The sequence below is a fragment of the Nematostella vectensis genome, chromosome 13, assembly GCF_932526225.1.
Source record: "Nematostella vectensis chromosome 13, jaNemVect1.1, whole genome shotgun sequence".
In the NCBI taxonomy this organism is placed as follows: Eukaryota; Metazoa; Cnidaria; class Anthozoa; order Actiniaria; family Edwardsiidae; genus Nematostella; species Nematostella vectensis.
In genome coordinates, this window is record NC_064046.1 from 1112100 (window position 1) to 1132795 (window position 20696).

The 20696-nt window shown below is 42.1% G+C and overlaps 3 protein-coding genes across 8 annotated transcripts in view; 1 reads left to right on the forward strand and 2 right to left on the reverse strand.

The window, feature by feature from the left end:
• The window catches only part of LOC5521506 (kelch domain-containing protein 8B), a 7862-nt gene extending 4838 nt beyond the window's left edge, over window positions 1-3024 (forward strand). For both annotated transcript variants that reach the window (XM_001641234.3, XM_032366625.2), the window contains exons 2-3: window positions 896-1398; window positions 1863-3024. In XM_001641234.3, the coding sequence (XP_001641284.2) occupies window positions 901-1398; window positions 1863-2288 (924 nt within the window). In that variant the 5' untranslated portion in view covers window positions 896-900 and the 3' untranslated portion in view covers window positions 2289-3024. The remainder of the gene's footprint in view (window positions 1-895; window positions 1399-1862) is intronic.
• Window positions 2981-8731, reverse strand: LOC5521618 (N-acetyl-beta-glucosaminyl-glycoprotein 4-beta-N-acetylgalactosaminyltransferase 1). The gene is made up of 5 exons (XM_001641356.3): window positions 7531-8731; window positions 6813-7006; window positions 6142-6404; window positions 5100-5365; window positions 2981-4141 (listed from the first exon to the last, which is right to left on the reverse strand). The coding sequence occupies exons 1-5, from the start codon at window positions 8668-8670 to the stop codon at window positions 3842-3844; spliced, it is 2163 nt and encodes a 720-aa protein (XP_001641406.2). The 5' UTR covers window positions 8671-8731; the 3' UTR covers window positions 2981-3841.
• Window positions 8732-12480: 3749 nt separating this feature from the next.
• Window positions 12481-20696, reverse strand: part of LOC5521508 (F-actin-uncapping protein LRRC16A) — a 42538-nt gene continuing 34322 nt past the window's right edge. For 2 of the 5 annotated variants that reach the window (XM_048721191.1, XM_048721190.1), the window contains 9 exons: window positions 20641-20676; window positions 19948-19979; window positions 19372-19454; window positions 17754-17804; window positions 16919-17155; window positions 16411-16580; window positions 15720-15978; window positions 14765-15338; window positions 12481-14190 (listed from right to left, as the gene is read on the reverse strand). In XM_048721191.1, the coding sequence (XP_048577148.1) occupies window positions 14049-14190; window positions 14765-15338; window positions 15720-15978; window positions 16411-16580; window positions 16919-17155; window positions 17754-17804; window positions 19372-19454; window positions 19948-19979; window positions 20641-20676 (1584 nt within the window). In that variant the 3' untranslated portion in view covers window positions 12481-14048. The remainder of the gene's footprint in view (window positions 14191-14764; window positions 15339-15719; window positions 15979-16410; window positions 16581-16918; window positions 17156-17753; window positions 17805-19371; window positions 19455-19947; window positions 19980-20640; window positions 20677-20696) is intronic. The other 3 variants (XM_048721192.1, XM_048721193.1, XM_048721194.1) reach the window with 3 other exon arrangements.

Here is a 20696-nt window from a genome sequence, read left to right on the forward strand (position 1 = left end):
CTTTATTTCCATTTCAATTCCAATTTGCAGTATGTTATCCATGAAATTCAAAATGCGTTTATTTACCTTTCATATACTGCCGATACCTGCATGCATAATTTCGTAGATAATATGATTATCTCTACTAGTTTACCTATAAATATTTTTCTTATTGATTCAGATAAATAATCATGCTTTTTCTTCAAAGCAGATAAAATAAATATAATAGAAATAGGTGTAATGATTAAATGTTTTTTTTTCGTCGGATATACCGTCGCCGAGGTATGTATTTGCCATTCTACTATTCTCCCATATCACCGCACCGTCACATCACTAGAGAAAGCGGAAACGGCGCAACAGGATAAGCGATCTGCACACTCGCGCGCAATAAAAGCACAAAATTAATTCACTCAATTATGTCCATGACGCTCTGAAAATGAAGACTTTCGCGAACATAAGATTAAGGTTTTATAATCTCCAAATTTAATTTGATCATAAATTTTTATTCATTCAATTGCTCTTTTTTAATATTCTGCCTTTTCGAGACGCCGCAAGATGTGAGAAACTCAGTAACGGGTCTTACAGGGATGGGGTGTTGCCCCTCACGAAGCATTTTATACAAGAACTGCGATCAACTGCGCAGCTATTTGCATAACCACATAAACATGTGAGAATTTTTTAGTCCAAGGCTCGAAAAAAACATGAATAGAAGAGGTAACGCCAGTTTGGGATGGTGGGGATCCCCCAATTTCGATCAGTTTTGAACTCGCCCTTATTAATTGATGTAGCTTTGAACTTTATATGCTTATTAACTCACGCTTGTCCAAGCAAGGCGATACCATGTATATATAGTTAAAGTCGACACCCAATAATTTCATATGCAATGATTGAAAGTTTTCTTATTCAAAATTTTCAGACAAAATGGAAAACAACAATAATGTAGCAATGGATTTACGTGATTGGACAACCATACGTGGTGACGTCATCGTGTGTTGCGGGGGGTACGAGGGTCGATACCAGCTCGACACGGTCGAGGCTTACAGCGACTCGATGAAGGCCTGGGCCCAAATGCCTTCGATGCCAAAACCACGCGACAGTATGGCCGCGGGAAGTCTTGGGAAAATTATCATACTTGCTGGAGGAAGTGATCGGAAGATCCCGTATGATTACGTCATGCTTTTTGATTGGCTGTCGCAGAGCTGGGAGAAATCTACGCCTCTGACTACTGCGCGTGCGTCACCGGCCTCTGTGATGGACAAATCAGGGGGGCGGCTGCTGGTTTCAGGGGGGTTCAACAATGTCGCCTTGAAATCTACCGAGGCTTTCGACATGCAGACGGAGAAGTGGGTCAGCCTTCCCGACATGCCTAGCGCACGTGCTAAGAGTGGGGCCGCAATGGCTGGCGGGCATTTCTTTGTGGTAAGTGGGAGAATAGCATCCCCTCTCTCCCCTCCCCTCAAAAAGTTTGGTGTATAGCCAAGATGTCGTACTTCCTGATGTACCACGTGCCCAACTCCCCCCTCCCAAATAAGTGGCCAGAGGGGCCTTTCTGTGACCCAAATATATTTTTTAATATTTCTGCGTCGTGCACCCCCCCCCCCTCATTATTTCGAGCTCAAGCCTGTGGTCACGTGGTAGCACGTCACACAAGCCAAGTCTGTGGTCACGCCCAACCTCTGCAGCAACAACTACGCACCCTCCCTCTCTCAGTCCTCGGCACGCGCCTGTGTTTTCCAATCACTGTCACTGAGGTGATACAACGTGAAGCGTCCGTAGCGGTTCTTCTACATCTCCAATACAGGTTAATGAGCTGCAAAAAGATATGAGCATGCACGATGAAAACGTGCATGTGTTGACGTGAGTATTTTTTGCTATCTCCCCAGGTGGGAGGGGAGATTTACGGCAGATCTCTGAATCTTGTCGAGGCCTTCAACGTCAAAGAAAACAAATGGATCACTCTCCCCAGCATGCGTAGCAAGCGTCGCCGCTGTGCTGTCGCTGGTTTCGACGACAAGATCATCGTCTCCGGTGGTCTCACATCAGACGGAATCACACTCGACACCATGGAGCTATTTGACATGCGCAACCGGAAGTGGCTCGAGTTACCCAATATGCCCTGTGCGAGGTTTGGTTGTGGCGCATGCGTAGTGAATAACCGGATGTTCTTGCTAGGCGGAAATGAGAAGCTCAAGATGAAGTCGTGCTGTGATCGCTGCGACGCCTTTGATTTGGTTTCGCATTCCTGGGAAAGAGTCCCTCCCATGATCCACCGCAGGCTTCACACCAGTGCCGTCCACGTGACTATTTGAGAGCCAATGTTAAACAGTGATTTAGTTGTTTCTACGGACAGTGTTGAGAGACTATAGAATTGAGTTACGAACAATGCATGCTCTAGCAGTACTGGGGAGGACAATGGTCATAGATAAGTAGGAAGGAAATTTTAAAACGGCACCCAAAAAAACCCAAAACGGTCATTGATGGCCAGGGTGCCATCCCCCCACTCCCCCCCCGCCTATTTCTAACCTTTATTTAGATATTATATAAAAAATTTTCTTGTCTATCCAAGCCAAGGCAATTAGTTAAGGGAATTTAAAAATAACTTTCGCGGAGTGGAAACGCGGGCTCAATTAATTACGGTACTTGGGCTTCGTGAGAGCCTTAAACGACGTCTCCCCCACCCCCACATCTAGTCTACAGGCCCTAAATGGATCCCTCCAAAGGGGCTCCAGGTACCTAAGGTTAAACAGCAACCAAATTCTTGACTATCAAATGATGTTCTAACTTCTAACTTTTTCTTTAGTTTGTCAGTTGTACCGTACGACATCGTTGTTTCTTTCTTTTTATGAGAATATAGTTATAAACAATTCTAAAGTTTGAAATGAAAATTGCAAACGTGAATACAGATTCTGAGGAGAGCTGTGGCCATTTCCCATGTATTCAATTAAATATCTAATGAAAACTCTATGAACTGATTTGATAGAATGGAATCGAATACAACAGGAAGATTTAAATTGTATGTTTATTAATAAATTTCAAGTTAAATAATTGTTATCTATAATATTTGCAATGATTAGAATTTTTAGAATTTAATTCTCGCCGCATTGTGGCCTTAAATGTTGGGCTCTTTGTTGGATGGTGTCGAATGTTGGATGGTATTACGATTCGCAGTAACTTATATGGTAATCTGTATCTAATCGCGGATTTTAGCACGTTTTTATTATGATGATCTTGTCCGCGATCGTGTTATTCATAGCGGTTTGATGTTGATTTGAGTTTTGATATAAGACACTTCTCTGTTAATAGTAAGCGAGCTTCACCGCAGTATAGTCACTGTAGAAAGTAACGACTCCTATTTAGACGAAAAAAGCGTGTCGGCGAAACGAACATGGTTGTCGGCGAAATCACCGATACCTATTGAATGATTTTGGATGGTGTGAAAGATGTTGAATTATGTCGAATGATATTGGATGATGTTGAAAGATGTTAAATGGTCGTGTCGAATTATGTTGGATGGTGTCGAATGATGTTGGAAGACGCTATTCAGGCGCGAAGTCGGGGTTTGATGCAACGGGGTGCACAATCATAGATGTCACATTATTAAAAAAGTATAATATTATATTATCCTCTAATAAGAAGTGGCCTATTTTTAGCGGTCAAGGGGGTACACATGCGGCCTGCGCGTCCCCTAGTGAAAAAAAACACTTGATGTTTGGCTGTGTACAGAATCACAGCACACTTTACACGTACATAACTGCGTACTTTTCCGTGCTTTATAAAGGCTGCTTGTATTGGTTCAATCAAAACTTTCTCTTGACAGGACATATGACATATATTTCATTTCTCAATTGTTCTCGTTACTTTTTTAGGCCAGTACCCGAGAATTGGAATATGACGTATGATAAAAATGATAAAATTCAGGGATTTTGAGTCTTTCTACTTCCATCTGAGACTCAAGCACTCGGTCTAGTAGTTCCCAGTCCTCTCCACCCCAGCCTTTGAACCCATCCACATTCATGCCTCCAACGCGATCAAAGTCCGACTTGAACAGCGCGAGCAACCCGAAACCGAGGTTCTCCCAGTAGCCGAAAGGCACCTTGGGATAGTTCCCACAGCGCAAGCGCAATACGACGGGGTTGAACGCCATCTTGCCCTTAACGCAATGCTGTAGAAGAGAATTAGGATTTAGTGTTTGCCTTTTTTCCTATACATTTTATGGTCTTTAAGAGTAATTTATAGTACGACGCGAGCTACCGTGGCCACAAATACAAAGTTCTAAAAACTTTAGCCATTTTGCAACGCGAGAATCATAGTTTCACACGAGCTTCATAACTAAGCATGGCGTGGCGCATTTTGAAGCGTTTCCTTTCCTCGCTGGATGGGTATTGAAGTTTCTATTAATCAAATAGTACGTCTCTACTACATCCTCATTGGCTGACCTAATAAGTCAAGGTACGGTAGCGGTAGCGCGCATCGCTCTGTAACATCCAACATCACAGCTTCCAATTCATATAATCAAAAAACAACAAATGAATGAGCCAAGTAGGGTATTCTTTAACTATTCAAGGAAGTAAGTATTGTCATATGCAGGCCCGTACCCAGGATTTTTCTTGGGGGGGGGGGGGGGGTGCGAAATCCGAAAAAAATGGACCTAATTTTTCACGGGGGGGGGGGAGTTCTGTGATAATAATCTGACCACCCCTGAAAGAACAAAAAGGGACTCTTTTATGCCTTAGCAGTTTCTCCACGGGACGTTTATTGTCGGATTTGGCTACAAAAGAGTCTGACTTATGGTTTGGTGACAGTGATCTAGCTTATGCTTTATAGTTTTGTCTACAAAAAGCACGTCTATTGAGAACCGAAAGTGGACTTTCGACTGTTGCGTTCGCACCCCCTGCACCCCCCCCCCCCCCCCCTCCTAGGTACGGGCCTGATGTGTTTTTTTTAAACTTTTATACCAAGTTCCTTTGACATGCTCTTTTGTAACTGCCCAACAACCAAACTTATCCCGTCATGTATCAAAGGAAACGACTACACCAAGCTGTCCCTAATGCTGAAACGTTTACTGTAACCAAAAAGAAATATTAGAATATTAATGTTCATATTGAGGCACATGATCATACCTTTCGCACAATCTCTACCAAATTGTCAGGAATTTTCAGGTGAAGGTCGCAGAAGAACAAGATACTATTGTTCTCCTTGACGGCATCCGCGCCGAGCTGGAGGGCCTGGGCACGACGAAAAGGGGTGTCACGTGGTATCGTGACGACAGTGTACATATAAGGAAGTAAGGAGCTGCGTTTCAGCGTCGCCTGAAGGTCAACGTCAGTGCTCTCGTAGTCGATAATAACAAGACGAATCTTCCGGTCACGTGTTTTGCTCACGATTTCTGTTGAGATGACGTCATGAGATACAAATCAGTCAACGTCTCTAGTCAGCAAAAAAAAAGAACAGATATAGTGCGACTAGATGCCCAAAATGACCTAAAAAGACGTCTAGACTAGACCAGACCAGACTAGACTAAACCAGACCAGACCAGACCAGACTAGACCAGACTAGACTAAACCAGACCAGACCAGACCAGGCTAGACTAGACCAGACCAGACCAATCTAGACTAGACTACACTAGACTACACTAGACCAGACTAGACTAGACTAGGTGGTGTGATACTCAAAGGGGCGAGGCAATTAAAGCACAATAGGCACCAGTTGCACATGTTTACCAGTGTATCCCTTTGACAAGGACACGTAGGAGTTCTTAACAATCAAAATTGGACACACTAAGCGCTTAAAAGATTTTAGAAAAGACTCAAGTATCGTATTTTAGCTCATACAAGCTACTAGCTGCAAATAACCCCAGGATCAGCCAACATCACTAGCGCAGCAGCTCGCTCGGTTGGCCACAAAAAAATGAACATGCTGGTGGTATTACTAGAAGAACTTCAAGACAAACTGTAGAATAACTCGGTGGTATTACTAGAAAAACATTCAGACAAGCTGTAGAATAACTAAGTGGTATTACTTGATAAACTACAGACGAGTTGTAGAATAACTAGATGGTATTACTAGAACAACTTCAGACAAGCCGTAGAATACCTAGGTGATCCGCGTAAGCGTGGTATAAGCATGTGTTTTTCAAGCAATGCTGTACAAGGCTTTACGTACCTGCCACATTTCTTATCAGATATGTTGCCCAGCGCCCGCTGTTTTTCAGCGGTACTATAATATTCACGATGGCCTGTTTGGTCCAGCGGAACTCTCTGGGGAAGCAGAGCTCCTTCTTGTCACGTGATCGGTAGATGTACTCATTCAAGCGGTACTTGCGCCCGCTGTACAGGTCATCGACTTCCACGTCCAATAAATAGCGGTCTCCTTTCACGGGATCATGCGCACGCTCTAGTGAACGCATGCGCACTGGGCGAAACGCACTGCGGAGTCAAATAAATGCAAATGATGCAATAGAATTTCCAGGTAAACAAAAGAGCATTTAAAAACCGACATTTTTTTTTCAAGTAAACGAGCGCTTTATAAAACAGATAAGACTTGATATAATTTTTAGCCAAAAACGTTGTCTGGTCTAGTCACTTTAAAATGGGGCTCTTTTCGTTATTAATAGGCTTTTAAGTATAGCCTACTAGCGGTCAACCAACCGACAGAATGCTAATAAGTAGTAATAGTTGATTACTGTGATTTGGTCATTACCATAGAACTAGAATCGATTTAAGTTGGTGGGAGCACCTCTAGCGACACGCATGTGTTGGAAATATTTAAAAGCCGTTAATCAGTTACAGACATTGGGGAAATGCAGTAAAATAAGGTGCAAAGTCGATACTTACTCATGATATTTCTCTTCAAATGCCCTTATAAATTCCTCTTCGACATTCATTGCTTCCACCTTATCGATGACGTCGTTGCCAACTCCATTTTCCGTCCACCAGATATCGTCATCTTTGACCAGCGGTAGCGTGACATTTGTCCCGTCTGGGGGATAGACACTCGCAAAATGGGTATTGTTCTTGTTACGGGCTCCCTTTTTAGAAAGGCAACAATTATTATTTTGATCTACAGTCGGGGTGAGAGAAGTAGGCGCAGAGCTATGGAGAAATGTGTGTCGAGTTCGTGTATAGTACAGAGATTCCTGTGTCAGAATTTGTGATTCGTTTCTCAGCGTCCTGAACTATAAACCCAAATGGTAGACGAGAATTTAGACTGTTTCTCTAAGAAATTTGAAAGAATTTTCCACCTGTCTTGACGGAAAAATATATGGCAACTCCAAAATATGGTTAAGTACGATTCCAAATATAAGAAAATGTTTCCTTTTTTGAAAGGTTGTCAAAAGGTTGTTTAAAAGAAATTATTGATAAGAGGGGGGGGGGGGGGGTGAAGACTGAAGACTGAAGACTTATTGCTTGGATGACGCAGCTTGTATGACGACGATGACGACGGATGTTGGCGATGGTAATGATGCTAAGGATCATTTTGTTACTGCTATATATGGTGATGACAGTGATTATGTTCAAAGGGATAGATGGCAGCCCATATACTTCTTCTTACCTCATATCTGACCAACTTCCCTCGAACGTAATAGCTCGGTCGGTATTCGCATGATTTTAGTGCGTTTCCAAAGTCAATAAACTCCATAAAATCTAAATCCTTCGCTCCAAGCTTCAACGGGAATTTCCTCTCCATGTAATCCGTCTTAGCAACTATCCCGTCCTTAATGCTACTATCATTAACAAAAGGAAAAAGGAATCTATTAGGAATAATCTTGAACTTCTCTTCGCCCACAGTCTTCCACGCCACTTGAACCCGCGACCAATTCCCATGGCCACTTTGTTTATAAATTGCTTCTATAAAATATCTCCTCCCCTTTTTCAAATGTACTGGCATGGATGTTTGCTCGGGAAACTGTGAAAATCGTCTGGATTTGGAAGTTCCTCTAACATGTTCACTCCCTATGAACGCGATTCGCCGAGAGTTCGAGGGAGTCGCATCTGTACTTAGCCATAACTCCGAGTTGCCTTCCGATGAAATTCCAAAATTGTAATCATTTGTAGAATTGGGTTGAATGTACCCAAAAATTCTTTGCCCGAAGTCTTTTCCAGTTTTGTAAGACTCGAAGTTGTTGATTATTCTCCGTTTACTCGGTGCGTTTGGATAAAGAATAAAGTACGTTAGACTTTCTACAGCAAAACCGCACACATTGTCCCATGTATGCAAGTTTAAACCATGGAAGTGGACAAAGTTTTGTGCCATATTTTTTTTCCTCTTTTTAATCTTTGTCAAATTTCTTGATATACTGTTCTTAGATTTGTCATTTATGTTTATTTTATCTTGACTATTTTTAGAACCCATCATAATACCAATTTTCGGTAGGGTAGTTGTTTTTGAAGTTTTCCATGATTTCTCTGGTTCAGAAGTCAGAATTTCAAATTCTTTGAGGTCTTGTACCTGGAATATCTCCATCGACTCTGATAGCGATCCCGCCTGTTGTGGCTCGCCTGCATCATATCTCTCAAACCCTTCCAAATTCTCTATATCCAAATAATTGCTGATATGCACGTTGATGTTAGTCTCTAAATGATTCCAATTCAGAGTACACAAGAAAAGAATTAAAACTGATACCAAAACAAACAACAAAATTCGATGTTTTCGACGAATTCGGTGAAAACGCACGAATTGTATGTGCTGCATTTTCAATATGTTCTGCCACGATGAAACTGAGGCTGTTTTATACGTGGAGCAGGTAAACAATCAGCGAAAAAGAGAATTCTTTCACCAGCCGATCAGGTCGCTAGGAGCGGAAGGGCCTACGTCAATCACTTCAGCGCGATGATCAATTGAAAAACAGTAGATAGGCAGTCGTAAAAACACGTTCACAGGGATAAATAAAGCGACGCTTTTATTTATTTATCGTTTTAACACTCTTCGGAACAGGCGCTCGACATGAATTTTGAGCTGAATCTGGTGCCGCGCCATTTTTAAGCAGAGTAAGGCGCCATTTTTTTCTTGTCGATATTTTTGGATAAGCTTATAGAGTTTATGACAAAACGATGGCAACAACGCCAAACTGGATTTATCTATTTTATATTTTTGTACCAAAATTGTTATTCTCCATTTTATGAAGCTGAATCAGTTACGCAAATTCTTTACATGCTATGCAAAATTTATGTTCGCAATACAGGCCAGGCTTGGATAAGCGCGAAATTCGATTCTTGGTCGAAGTTTCCTTTTAAAAAAATATTTTGTCTCCAAAACTCCAAGCTGTCGCCGCTGTGACGATCGTTTCGGCTGTTGGTATGGCAACTGGCTTGGCCTGTCTTGATAATATAAAATATTATCTGTAACATAGTGATTATAATCAGGATGCTAATTAATTGAAACAAAAATAGAGACATAAAGTCGACACAAAACAGAAAAGAAAATCCCAAAAGCCAAAAACAAATCGATGTTTTAAAAATGCGGCGTCGCGATACATCGAAATCGGCTATAATGGTAAATTTCAAGCGAATAAAGAGCAAAAAGGGGAGTGATCCGTTGGACTTTTCTTGAATCCCATATAACAGAGTCCATCATTTAGTACACGGTCGTACGACACGGAGTTATGGTATCGGTTTCTCATTTATGTTTTTAACGAAACCCATCTACATGTACTTCATTACAGTGTGAATCGAATAACCGAAAGATCCTCAATGGAAATGTTTAGCGAAGATGCTCTACTCGGAATTTTCAGATTAGATATTTCAAACACACCCTGAATGTCCATTTCTTCAAACCGTTAGAAAAGTTGCCCCGAACTTCCGAATGTGCCGCCATCCCTGCCATCTCTGGGCCTTTAGGGACATTCAGCCAGAACGACCATACACGACGGCTAGGACGATCTAGAAAGATGCTTTCGCGATTGGCGATCGATTCCATAGAATTGCAATGGAATAAGGAAATCATTATTGTCAGAGACAGATAGAAAACAAACTAAAGACATTATTTCTACAGCGCGAACCTATTTTTTTTCTTTTTTGACTTATTGTTATTTTGTGTTGTTATTTTGTTCGAAGACTCCTTGTGATGGTAAAATTAATTATTAACATGAAAAAGAACACCGGCAATTGCAAATGTTCGTATTGTTGGTGTATGAGAGTACATAGCGCGGAAACTATGGGAAATCTGTTACACTTCTCCCATTTTTTGTCCTCCCCCCATCTTTTGTTCCACCCTTCCCATTCCTTGGTTAGTCCAACTCTTCCCATTTCTTCGTCTCACTCCCGCCATTCCTTTGTTTTGCCCATTCCTTTCCCCCAACCGAGGGGTTCTGGAGCCCATTCGAAACGGCTGCAAAAAAAAAAGCGAAGGAAAACAAGTTTGCGTTAGGTTTGCAAAGGAAGATTATGAGAAAGCGAAGGATTTCGAGACATGACACGTGAATCGAGGCCAGAAGGACTAGGTTTAGACACTACACGTGAATCGAGGGCAGAGGGACTAGGTTAAGACACTACACGTGAATCAAGGGCAGAGGGACTAGGTTAAGACACTACATGTGAATCGAGGCCAGAGGGACTAGGTTTAGACACTACACGTGAATCGAGGCCAGAGGGACTAGTTTAAGACACTACACGTGAATCGAGGCCAGAGGGACTAGGTTTAGACACTACACGTGAATCGAGGCCAGAGGGACTAGGTTTAGACACTACACGTGAATCGAGGCCAAAGGGACTAGGTTAAGACACTACACGTGAATCGAGGCCAGAGGGACTAGGTTAAGACACTACACGTGAATCGAGGCCAGAGGGACTAGGTTAAGACACTACACGTGAATCGAGGCCAGAGGGACTAGGTTTAGACACTACACGTGAATCGAGGCCAGAGGGACTAGGTTTAGACACTACACGTGAATCGAGGCCAGAGGGACTAGGTTAAGACACTACACGTGAATCGAGGCCAGAGGGACTAGGTTAAGACACTACACGTGAATCGAGGGCAGAGGGACTAGGTTAAGACACTACACGTGAATCGAGGCCAGAGGGACTAGGTTAAGACACTACACGTGAATCGAGGGCAGAGGGACTAGGTTTAGACACTACACGTGAATCGAGGCCAGAGGGACTAGGTTAAGACACTACACGTGAATCGAGGCCAGAGGGACTAGGTTAAGACACTACACGTGAATCGAGGCCAGAGGGACTAGGTTAAGACACTACACGTGAATCGAGGCCAGAGGGACTAGGTTAAGACACTACACGTGAATCAAGGCCAGAGGGACTAGGTTAAGACACTACACGTGAATCGAGGCCAGAGGGACTAGGTTAAAACACTACACGTGAATCGAGGCCAGAGGGACTAGGTTAAGACACTACACGTGAATCGAGGCCAGAGGGACTAGGTTAAGACACTACACGTGAATCGAGGGCAGAGGGACTAGGTTTAGACACTACACGTGAATCGAGGCCAGAGGGACTAGGTTAAAACACTACACGTGAATCGAGGCCAGAGGGACTAGGTTAAGACACTACACGTGAATCGAGGCCAGAGGGACTAGGTTAAGACACTACACGTGAATCGAGGGCAGAGGGACTAGGTTTAGACACTACACGTGAATCGAGGCCAGAGGGACTAGGTTAAGACACTACACGTGAATCGAGGCCAGAGGGACTAGGTTAAGACACTACACGTGAATCGAGGCCAGAGGGACTAGGTTAAGACACTACACGTGAATCGAGGCCAGAGGGACTAGGTTAAGACACTACACGTGAATCGAGGCCAGAGGGACTAGGTTAAGACACTACACGTGAATCGAGGCCAGAGGGACTAGGTTAAGACACTACACGTGAATCAAGGCCAGAGGGACTAGGTTAAGACACTACACGTGAATCGAGGCCAGAGGGACTAGGTTAAGACACTACACGTGAATCAAGGCCAGAGGGACTAGGTTAAAACACTACACGTGAATCGAGGCCAGAGGGACTAGGTTAAGACACTAAACACGTGAATCGAGGCCAGAGGGACTAGGTTAAGACACTACACGTGAATCGAGGCCAGAGGGACTAGGTTAAGACACTACACGTGAATCGAGGCCAGAGGGACTAGGTTAAGACACTACACGTGAATCGAGGCCAGAGGGACTAGGTTAAGACACTACACGTGAATCGAGGCCAGAGGGACTAGGTTAAGACACTACACGTGAATCGAGGGCAGAGGGACTAGGTTTAGACACTACACGTGAATCGAGGGCAGAGGGAGTAGGTTTAGACACTACACGTGAATCGAGGCCAGAGGGACTAGGTTAAAACACTACACGTGAATCGAGGCCAAAGGGACTAGGTTAAGACACTACACGTGAATCGAGGCCAGAGGGACTAGGTTAAGACACTACACGTGAATCGAGGCCAGAGGGACTAGGTTAAGACACAACACGTAAACCAAGGCCAGAGGGACTAGGTTAAAACACTACACGTGAATCGAGGCCAGAGGGACTAGTTTTGGACACGATGAGCTTTTTCGGACAAGATATGAAAATAATATAAATTTATTGCAGTATAACGCAAATAACTAGCCACTTTGTTTACACTATTAGCTAAGACTTATATAAAAATCTACAGCAATATATCTATCTAGCACCTAAGCCAGTTTTTTACTAGCGGAGATGTAAGACATTATCCGCGTGAAGAAAACACTGTCCGGAACCATGCAAGGGAGAAAAAGAGAAAAAAACAGGGGAAACATTTTCGGTACTTTATCGTACTGCTTTTCACTTACTTCGCTGATATTGTGTGATTTTAAACGCGCGTTAGTTCCTTACATCTCCACTTCCATCACTAGCGAAAATAGACCTAACTAACCCAACTCTTTGGCATTGTGACGAAGAGTTGGGTCACATGGCATTGTGAGGAAGATAATAAGCGTGTAGTGAAGTCAGTGGAAGTCACTTCAACAGAAGCAGGCTTCGCTACGTATATGTGTACATGACAATAGGCAAATTCACTTGAACAATCGACACTTCCAAATGAATAATCGACACGTACACGTGTACAATCTACACTAACACGTGAACAAATTGCCCTTGCACGTGAACAGTCTACACTAACGCGTGAACAAAGGTACTTCTATGCATACAATCGGCATTTGCGCATGGACAATAACCATTTTCACGTGAGCAATAGGCATTTGCACGTGAACAAAAGGAACTTGAACGTGAACAATATACACTTGCACGTGAACAATTCAACGTAAGTAGCATCAAGCACGTGAACAATTCAACGTAAGTAGCATCAAGCACGTGACCAGATGCACGTCAACGGTCATTATAACAATAGGCCCGTCGTGTAAATTCACGTTTTTGTTTTTGCGATCCTTGTGAAATCTCAAATGCAAGTATAACCCGATTATAATGTGCCTTTAATTTTAAAAAAACCTAATCCGTTTTACGGAGCTGTCTTAAATTTAAACACGAATACCAAAACGAGAACAATAAAGCCAAGCCCTTTTAGAAATAATAGGAGAATAACTACGAGCAACCCATACACTTCCCGAGGCGAGCTTTTGACAATTCCGATTGACTCGATTTTGGAAAAAAAGACAATTTCGATTGACTCGATTTCGGGAAAAACAATTTTTTTCCAGGCAGCGAAGGATGTGGTTGTTCTGGATGCAGTTATAAATGAAGAAAACATTATGTGATGATAAAGTTGATTTAGAAGATGATTTATTGAAACACGTTTAGACTGAGCTTCGAAACTTCATCCGTCATCTTTTTGCCGTTGGTGCTTACTTCGTTTGTTATTTTTTCAAGTTTTCCTGAATTTAATCGAACGGTATTTTTGGCTATTTCATTTTCTGCTTTTTTTTCCGGAAGTGAGTCGATCGAACGCACTATTTGAAAAATAACAAAAAAATTAACTGCATCATATTTTCCTATCATTTTTAGATGGACTTAACAAAACTTGTGGCAATCCTAGCCCTTTCTTTACTGAAGGGATTGTTTAAAATACAATGGAAATTATACAACACAAGTGCTTTCAAAGTCTAAATGTACAAGTCCTAGAGCAAGAATTGCCTCCATTTACCCAGCATCCACCGCGCTATAGGGCTGTGTCATTATCGTCATCGCCACATGACACGCCAAGCGGATCGTTGATTGGTTCAGGGACTGACGCGTGCTTGGAGGGGTCTGGAATTTTGCTGCTTTTCACATGCGAAAGCTTTTCCTCCGTTGGCAAGGGTCTGGAGAAAAAAATAGATTTTTGTTTTGTTTTAAATTGACACTAAAAGGGCTAAGGTTTTGATAAGCTGCAGCTTCTAAACATTCACATGATTTTGCCTTTTATATTAGAAGAGGCTATGAAAAAAACCCAAACAAACAAACAACGACAAGCTTCTTATTACAATCCCTTTAGGGATACATCATTAATCACCAATCAAAGCTTTATATCTAAGGTAGCCAATCCGAACTTTCTTTATATCCTTGTAGCCAATCAGAGCTTTCTTTATATCCTTGTAGCCAATCAAAGCTTCCTTTATAACCTAATAGCAAATCAGAGCTTCCTTAATATACTAGGAGCCAATTAGACCTTCTCTTATTATCTAGTAGTCAATTGGAGTTTTTGATATATCCAAGTGGCCAATCAGAGCTTCCTGATATCCTAGGATCCAATTTTTTATTATTTGGAAGCCAATCAGTTTCTTTTATATCCTAGCAGCTAGTAAAAATTCCCTTATAGCCAATATGAGATCGGTTTATATATCCACCAACCAGAGCTACCTTTACAACCTAGTAGCCAATGAGAGCTTTGCTTACTTTTCATCGGCATCCGACGTGAGCCCATTCTCTGCCTTATCGCCGGTCTCCCCCTGCCTTCCTTCCCCCTCTTTCTTCGCCTGTTTGGCCAGATCCTCCGCATTCTTTTCCGTTTCCGAGCTGAATTTACGCGGCAAAGACCGGCTGCTCGGTACAGTTGATGTAGAGGACCAAGGTTTTGGGAAGGTTGCCGCGCGAGCCAATGGGGACGAGCTTTCGTGCTTGAAATGGGCCGTGCCGTCGTGCTTAGCTGGCGGTGAACTCCCATCATCCTTTGGCTTTTTCTCCTCGTGTGTGATTTTCTCATAAGCCTCGGCGGTCGGTGATGTCCCGTCAGTCTTTTCCGGTGGCGGCTCCGGGTCGTGAGCTTCTTTCCTGTCAGCCTTTGCAGGCTGTGCAGTTGCGTCAGCTATCTTACCTTTGGGCTTAATAGCCGACAGCGGGTGTTTTTTGTCCGAATCTGTAGTAGGACTGAACGGGGATTTGGACGGTGGGGAGGAGGTACGAGGTGACCGTTTGGGACTGGGGAGATCGTCTCGTTTAACCCACAAGTCCGGCTCCTCGGGTTTCTCGGCTGAAACAAAACGAAATGTAAACTCTCTATCAATACCATCTCTAGATATTTTTTTTTTATATAATAATGAATAATGATTAACTCACTGGATAAAGGTGTGATGCAAAGCGAGAAGATGAAATAGTAATAATAAAGAAACAAAATATAAAGGAATTGAAGCTTTAAAAGTAATACATGCTAAAATGCATTTTAAGGGTCAATGAAAAAGGAGATTTCGTCTCTGGAGTACATTTAAACATACAAAATCATTCAAAATTTAGATTGGTGTTTATTACTTTGTGTATTACTTTTCACGGAATATTACTGAATGTCATTTTGCTTTCTTTTAAAAAGCAAAAGTGAATAATGTGATTGGCGCGGCTTTTCTAGTAATCAACTGACCAATCTTGAGTTTTGGTTTCGCGGGCGCCTCCTCGGCCTTCGCGCCCTCCGCTTCATCACGTGATGTACGGCGAGGTCTTTCGCGCGGCTTCACGTATGGCTTGGGACCGCTGGCGGCTCGCGGGCGCTTGACGGAGGATGGGCGCACCAGGCCTTCTTCGCTGATTGCGTCAGGTTCGCGTTCCTCGGTGGGAAGCCTGGGTCGAGGAGGACGGCCGTCTTCCTCAGATTTCTTCTCCTTGTCGGGAACTTTATTATTCTGAAATGACAGAAACACAATGGTACTGCTAATGGTTTATTTCATCGCAAATCCTGAATTACAGCGCGGTCAGGACATACGTAAATAATAAGGTAAAAATATATATATATGTAACATGATATACTTAATCAAAGCTAGAGATATCGCATGGTGACGAATGAGCTGAACTGCTCATATCTCGCTCGACTCCAGTCCAGCCTCTCAGTGCCTGATCTAAGGCTGTAACCATGGGAAATAGTGTTGCAAAGGAGAAGGAATGCTGTTACACTGTCAAAAGACCGAGCGTATCATTGTTCCGATACGTCACGTGAGTCCTTGTTACCTAGAACCTCTCATTGGCTAAAGTATACATTGTATGCATAGTTCTTTAGCCAATGAAGAGAATTTCTGAACAATGTGCATTGTTGTTTGGCCAATCACAGATGACCTTACCTTCTCCCCGAAGCTCCCTGTCCGTTCCTGGCGCATCTTCATCTCCGCCAACAGACCCCCTCCTGCCAGACCACCACCCATCCCAATCCCGAACTTGGGCGGGCCACGGGCTGCTGCCGCTGGTGGCTTGGACTGCTGGCTCTCTTCGTCCTTAGCTGGTTCCTTCGTCCCTAAACCAAGAAAACGATATATAAGTTTACCATTTCTAATATATATGGCTTGATCATTTGTGTGTTTTTCATTTTTTGCACCTTCTATTGAACATGATACCCCAAAAACTGGAATTCGACTCTGCCAAATTTTCGTCTTAATAAGACTTCTTCAAGTTTTTGGTGTATTGTTTTCATTCTTCTGGTTCACGAACACGACTATTTGGGCTTTTTGTATTTATTCTATTGAACATGAATATTAATAAACAATTATATGGAGCAATTTTTACGAGACAAAGGGATTTACCAACAAATACATCAAATCAGCCTTAAATATCACAGGTTACCTGTGTACTTACCAGCCGGTTTAGAACTGGGAACTGGGGCTATTTTCTCTCGTGTGTGAGGGGCTGGGGGACGACCTGGTGGCGCGGTCGCGAGTCGATCCCGAGGCTTTACGGCGGGCTTCGGACCAGGTCCGGAAGCTGCTCGATCCCGAGCTGGTGCAGGCCTCGGAGGGGTTGGAGATGTTTTCTTTTCCCGCTCGGATTTCTTCGGTGAAGGGGTGGTGGATTCTTTGTGTTTTTCTTCAACGGCTTGAGAAGAGAGGCATCAAACATTAGTTGAGGAGTTCATTGTAATAGAAAGTGTATATAGGGACGACTGTACAACGAATCTCTAGTTTTCAATCTAACCACGACGTGCGGAAACTCCTCGTTGACAAAGTTCGCTCTAGAAAGTGTTTCCATCTAACTTTTGCGAGGTCATCGTTTTTAGAGATAAAAATCGAATTTTTGCTAGGGTTTGTCCTTGTCCCGCCTAAGGTGCCTAAAAAAGAGGATGGGATTTAGGATAAATAGGAAATAAGAGGATGTGATTTAGGATAAATAGGAAATAAGAGGATGTGATTTAGGATAAATAGGAAATATATTCCGAATAAAGAGGTAAAACAATGTCATCTTAGTCTCGGTTATATTTTATTATTTCTGGAAATGGATAATCTAAGTCGGTTACTTCAAAACATGTTTATACATTGTTTATTTCAATTTTTTTTGTTTCCTATGAAACTTGTTTTTTTATGTTAGATATCATTACGCATGAACCAAACCGTCTTTTTATAGTGTTTAAACATCATTCTTAGGTATTAATTTGGGTTTAGATAATTTTTGATGTTCACCTTCTCAGCGGTCTTACCCAAGTTAGGTAGTGATGAAGTTATCCGTGCCTGGGCATGCGCAGCTCTCCCTACGACATCGATAAACCACGTGATTATCTGCCTACCATATTTGGCATACAGGACCAACCTTGACAGACGTACGGAGTATGCGCAGTGGGTTCATGAATGAAATTACCGAGTTGCAAAAAGCTTAGTGACTGCACAGACAATTTTCCCAAAACTAAAAATATTGCTCGCACGACCACTTTCACACATTCCCTTATTTGGACAATCTTAGCCGATGAAGTAAAACTGTATTTATAACACAGGAAACACTTTGTTGTCTTGTAACAAAATTTGTTTCTTTGTATTTTTTCCTTTTAGAAAAGAGTTGTTAAGCTCTACCTCGGGTTTGTTTGGATCTTCTACTGTTATTGGTTTTTTAGCCAATCGCCTAAATATTTTAGCCAATGACAGTGCTTCAAAGCTTGGAATTGGATAAAATTGCTTCAAGTAAGTAAGGGTTTAACACGGATAGTTAATTTAGATACGACGACTCCACAGGCGCGTGTGGTATATCAATCGTTGATTAGTATTTGATATTTTTACCTTTGATAGACAGATAAACGTTTAAGTTCAGTTTAGACATACTCCTTTATAAAAAGGTTGCAGTGAGAAAATCCATGTGTCGTAGCCCGCGTTGCATCATTGGTAGCATATAAATACTAAAATCTAAGTCTTTGGTTACCAAGGATTACCATGTTTATAAACACATAAAGATAAAAAAAAAACAGTAGAATTCGTTTCTTGTATGGTATTGGTTTAAATTCCAGTTGCTAATGCATTTAATGCCCCAGAGGAATCGCCGGTTTGGTCACAGTGCAGCCTTATATGAAATATGTGTATATTTAAAATATTAGTTTAACTAATAACAAGAGAAAATACTTCGTTTAGAACAACTGCACCTACATTTCGGCTATTTACAATAGCCTTACTCAGGGTGACTAAGGCTAGCAGGGTATAACATTCCCATTTTGTATTTGTTATTGTTGACACAGAACCGTAGCAGGCCACGTAAGACGGAGGGGGGGGGGGGGGGGCACAATACAGAAACATTATGAAAATATTAGGGGGGCACAGCCACGCCCCATCTGGTCATTTCCTTATAATTGCACATGCCCCCAGTGCCCCACCCTCTGCTACGGCCCTGTGACACGCTCCGTTATCATTTTTACGTATCAGACGAAGGCCCTTGTAAAAAGCCAAATATTAATGTGCAGTTGTTCTAAACGAAGTATTTTCCTTGTTATTACTGTAGTTATATTTATCTTAATCTTAAATCTAGGTTTGGCAACACGGAGATGCTTGTTATGATTGGGTTTAAACAGTTATGTACGAAGACGAAGCATTTAGTCACCCCTCCCCTCCCCCCGTACATATTCTTTAGCAAGTTGTACACAATCAGGGGCTTGTAAGAACTTACGTACTTATACTTACTCATGTACGCATAAGTAATTACGAGCCCCTGATAGATGCCTAGCTAAGCAGGATTTGCCATGGGGGGGGGGGGGGGGGGGGATTTGTTAATTATCAAAACAGGAAATCGCTTTTTAGCGCTCGTCCTACCGCTCCAAAAGCAATCTACAGTAAACATACCGTTGTCACTAGCTTCGTTTCCAGACCCCGAGCGGTCGCGGTTCTTTTTCTTAAAGAAGCCAGGAAGGCCAAGGTTAATGCCGCTGAAAAAATGAGCCAGCAATACAAGACATGTAAGACAGGTGTGACTTGGACACGTAAGATTTAGGAGAAGCACCTATAGTAAAACGGTACTATGGAGACACAAATCGCAAAATAAATATCACGCGTAAGGATTTGATGCAATTTGTAGAAGTTTCTCTTTTAATCTATGCAAGTTGTGGTAAACCAAAAAGTATATTTCTAAGACTTATCTAATTTCCTTTTTTAAATACTAAATATCATTAAAAAAATAATACCGGCCAATCATAGTAGGTCTGTGATAATACCGGCCTATCATAGTAGGTCTGTGATAATACCGGCCAATCAAAGTAGCCCTGTGAAAATACCGGCCTATCAAAGTGGCCCTGTGATAAAACCGGCCAATCAAAGTAGCCCTGTGATAATGCCAGCCAATCAAAGTAGCCCTGTGGGAATACCGGCCAATCAAAGTAGCCCTGTGATAATACCGTCCAATCAAAGTACCGCTGTACCTACCCCTTCGGTATCCAGCCTTGCTTCTTAGAATCCTGAAGGATCACATCAAAACCAACAAATGGGTTGGCAAGTTATTAAATACGTCAAACGTGACTCTAACCCTCCTATAACTCCCCTCCCCCTGTGCCCTTACCCAATTCCTCCTGGGAAAAAATGATTAGATACAGGGATTTGTGGTATTTCAGTGACCACTTTTTTGATTTTAGCTAGATCATGAATTTTTGAATACAATATCAATAAAAAATATCACATCAATCAATAGCTTTAAAAACAAGATTGTTTTTTTTGTCCAGTTTATAAGAGTTGTATTGAAAGATGAATTGGATTAAATATGAAAACATCGCGTAAGTGAGATAGGCAACCATATAGCTCAGCTAGTACACAACACTCAAACAGAATAGAATATATAACGGAAAACCAAAACATAACAGAAGAATATAACGAAAAATAAAAACATAACAGAAGAATATAACGGAAAATAAAAACATAACAGAAAATATAACGGAAAATAAAAACATAACAGAAGAATATAACGGAAAATAAAAACATAACAGAAGAATATAACGGAAAATAAGAACAATACAGAAGAATAAAACGGAAAATCAAAACAACAGAAGAATATAACTGCAAATCAAAACATAACAGAAGAAAATAACAAAGTAAAAGTACGAACTCGCGCACGCGCATAACTACCTTGGTGTCTCTCTCAGGAGAGTCGTCATCCGGGTCCTAACACGGGCGTACGTGAA

Bases quoted from the DNA above. Each gene is read 5' to 3' on its own strand.
- LOC5521618 (XM_001641356.3), bottom strand. From the start codon at position 8,670: ATGCAGCACATACAATTCGTGCGTTTTCACCGAATTCGTCGAAAACAT. The intron at 6,405-6,812 runs GTAAGTATCGAC...TTGACTCCGCAG, and splicing joins TTTGAAGAGAAATATCATGA to TGCGTTTCGCCCAGTGCGCA. The intron at 5,366-6,141 runs GTACGTAAAGCC...TCATCTCAACAG, and splicing joins TCTGATAAGAAATGTGGCAG to AAATCGTGAGCAAAACACGT.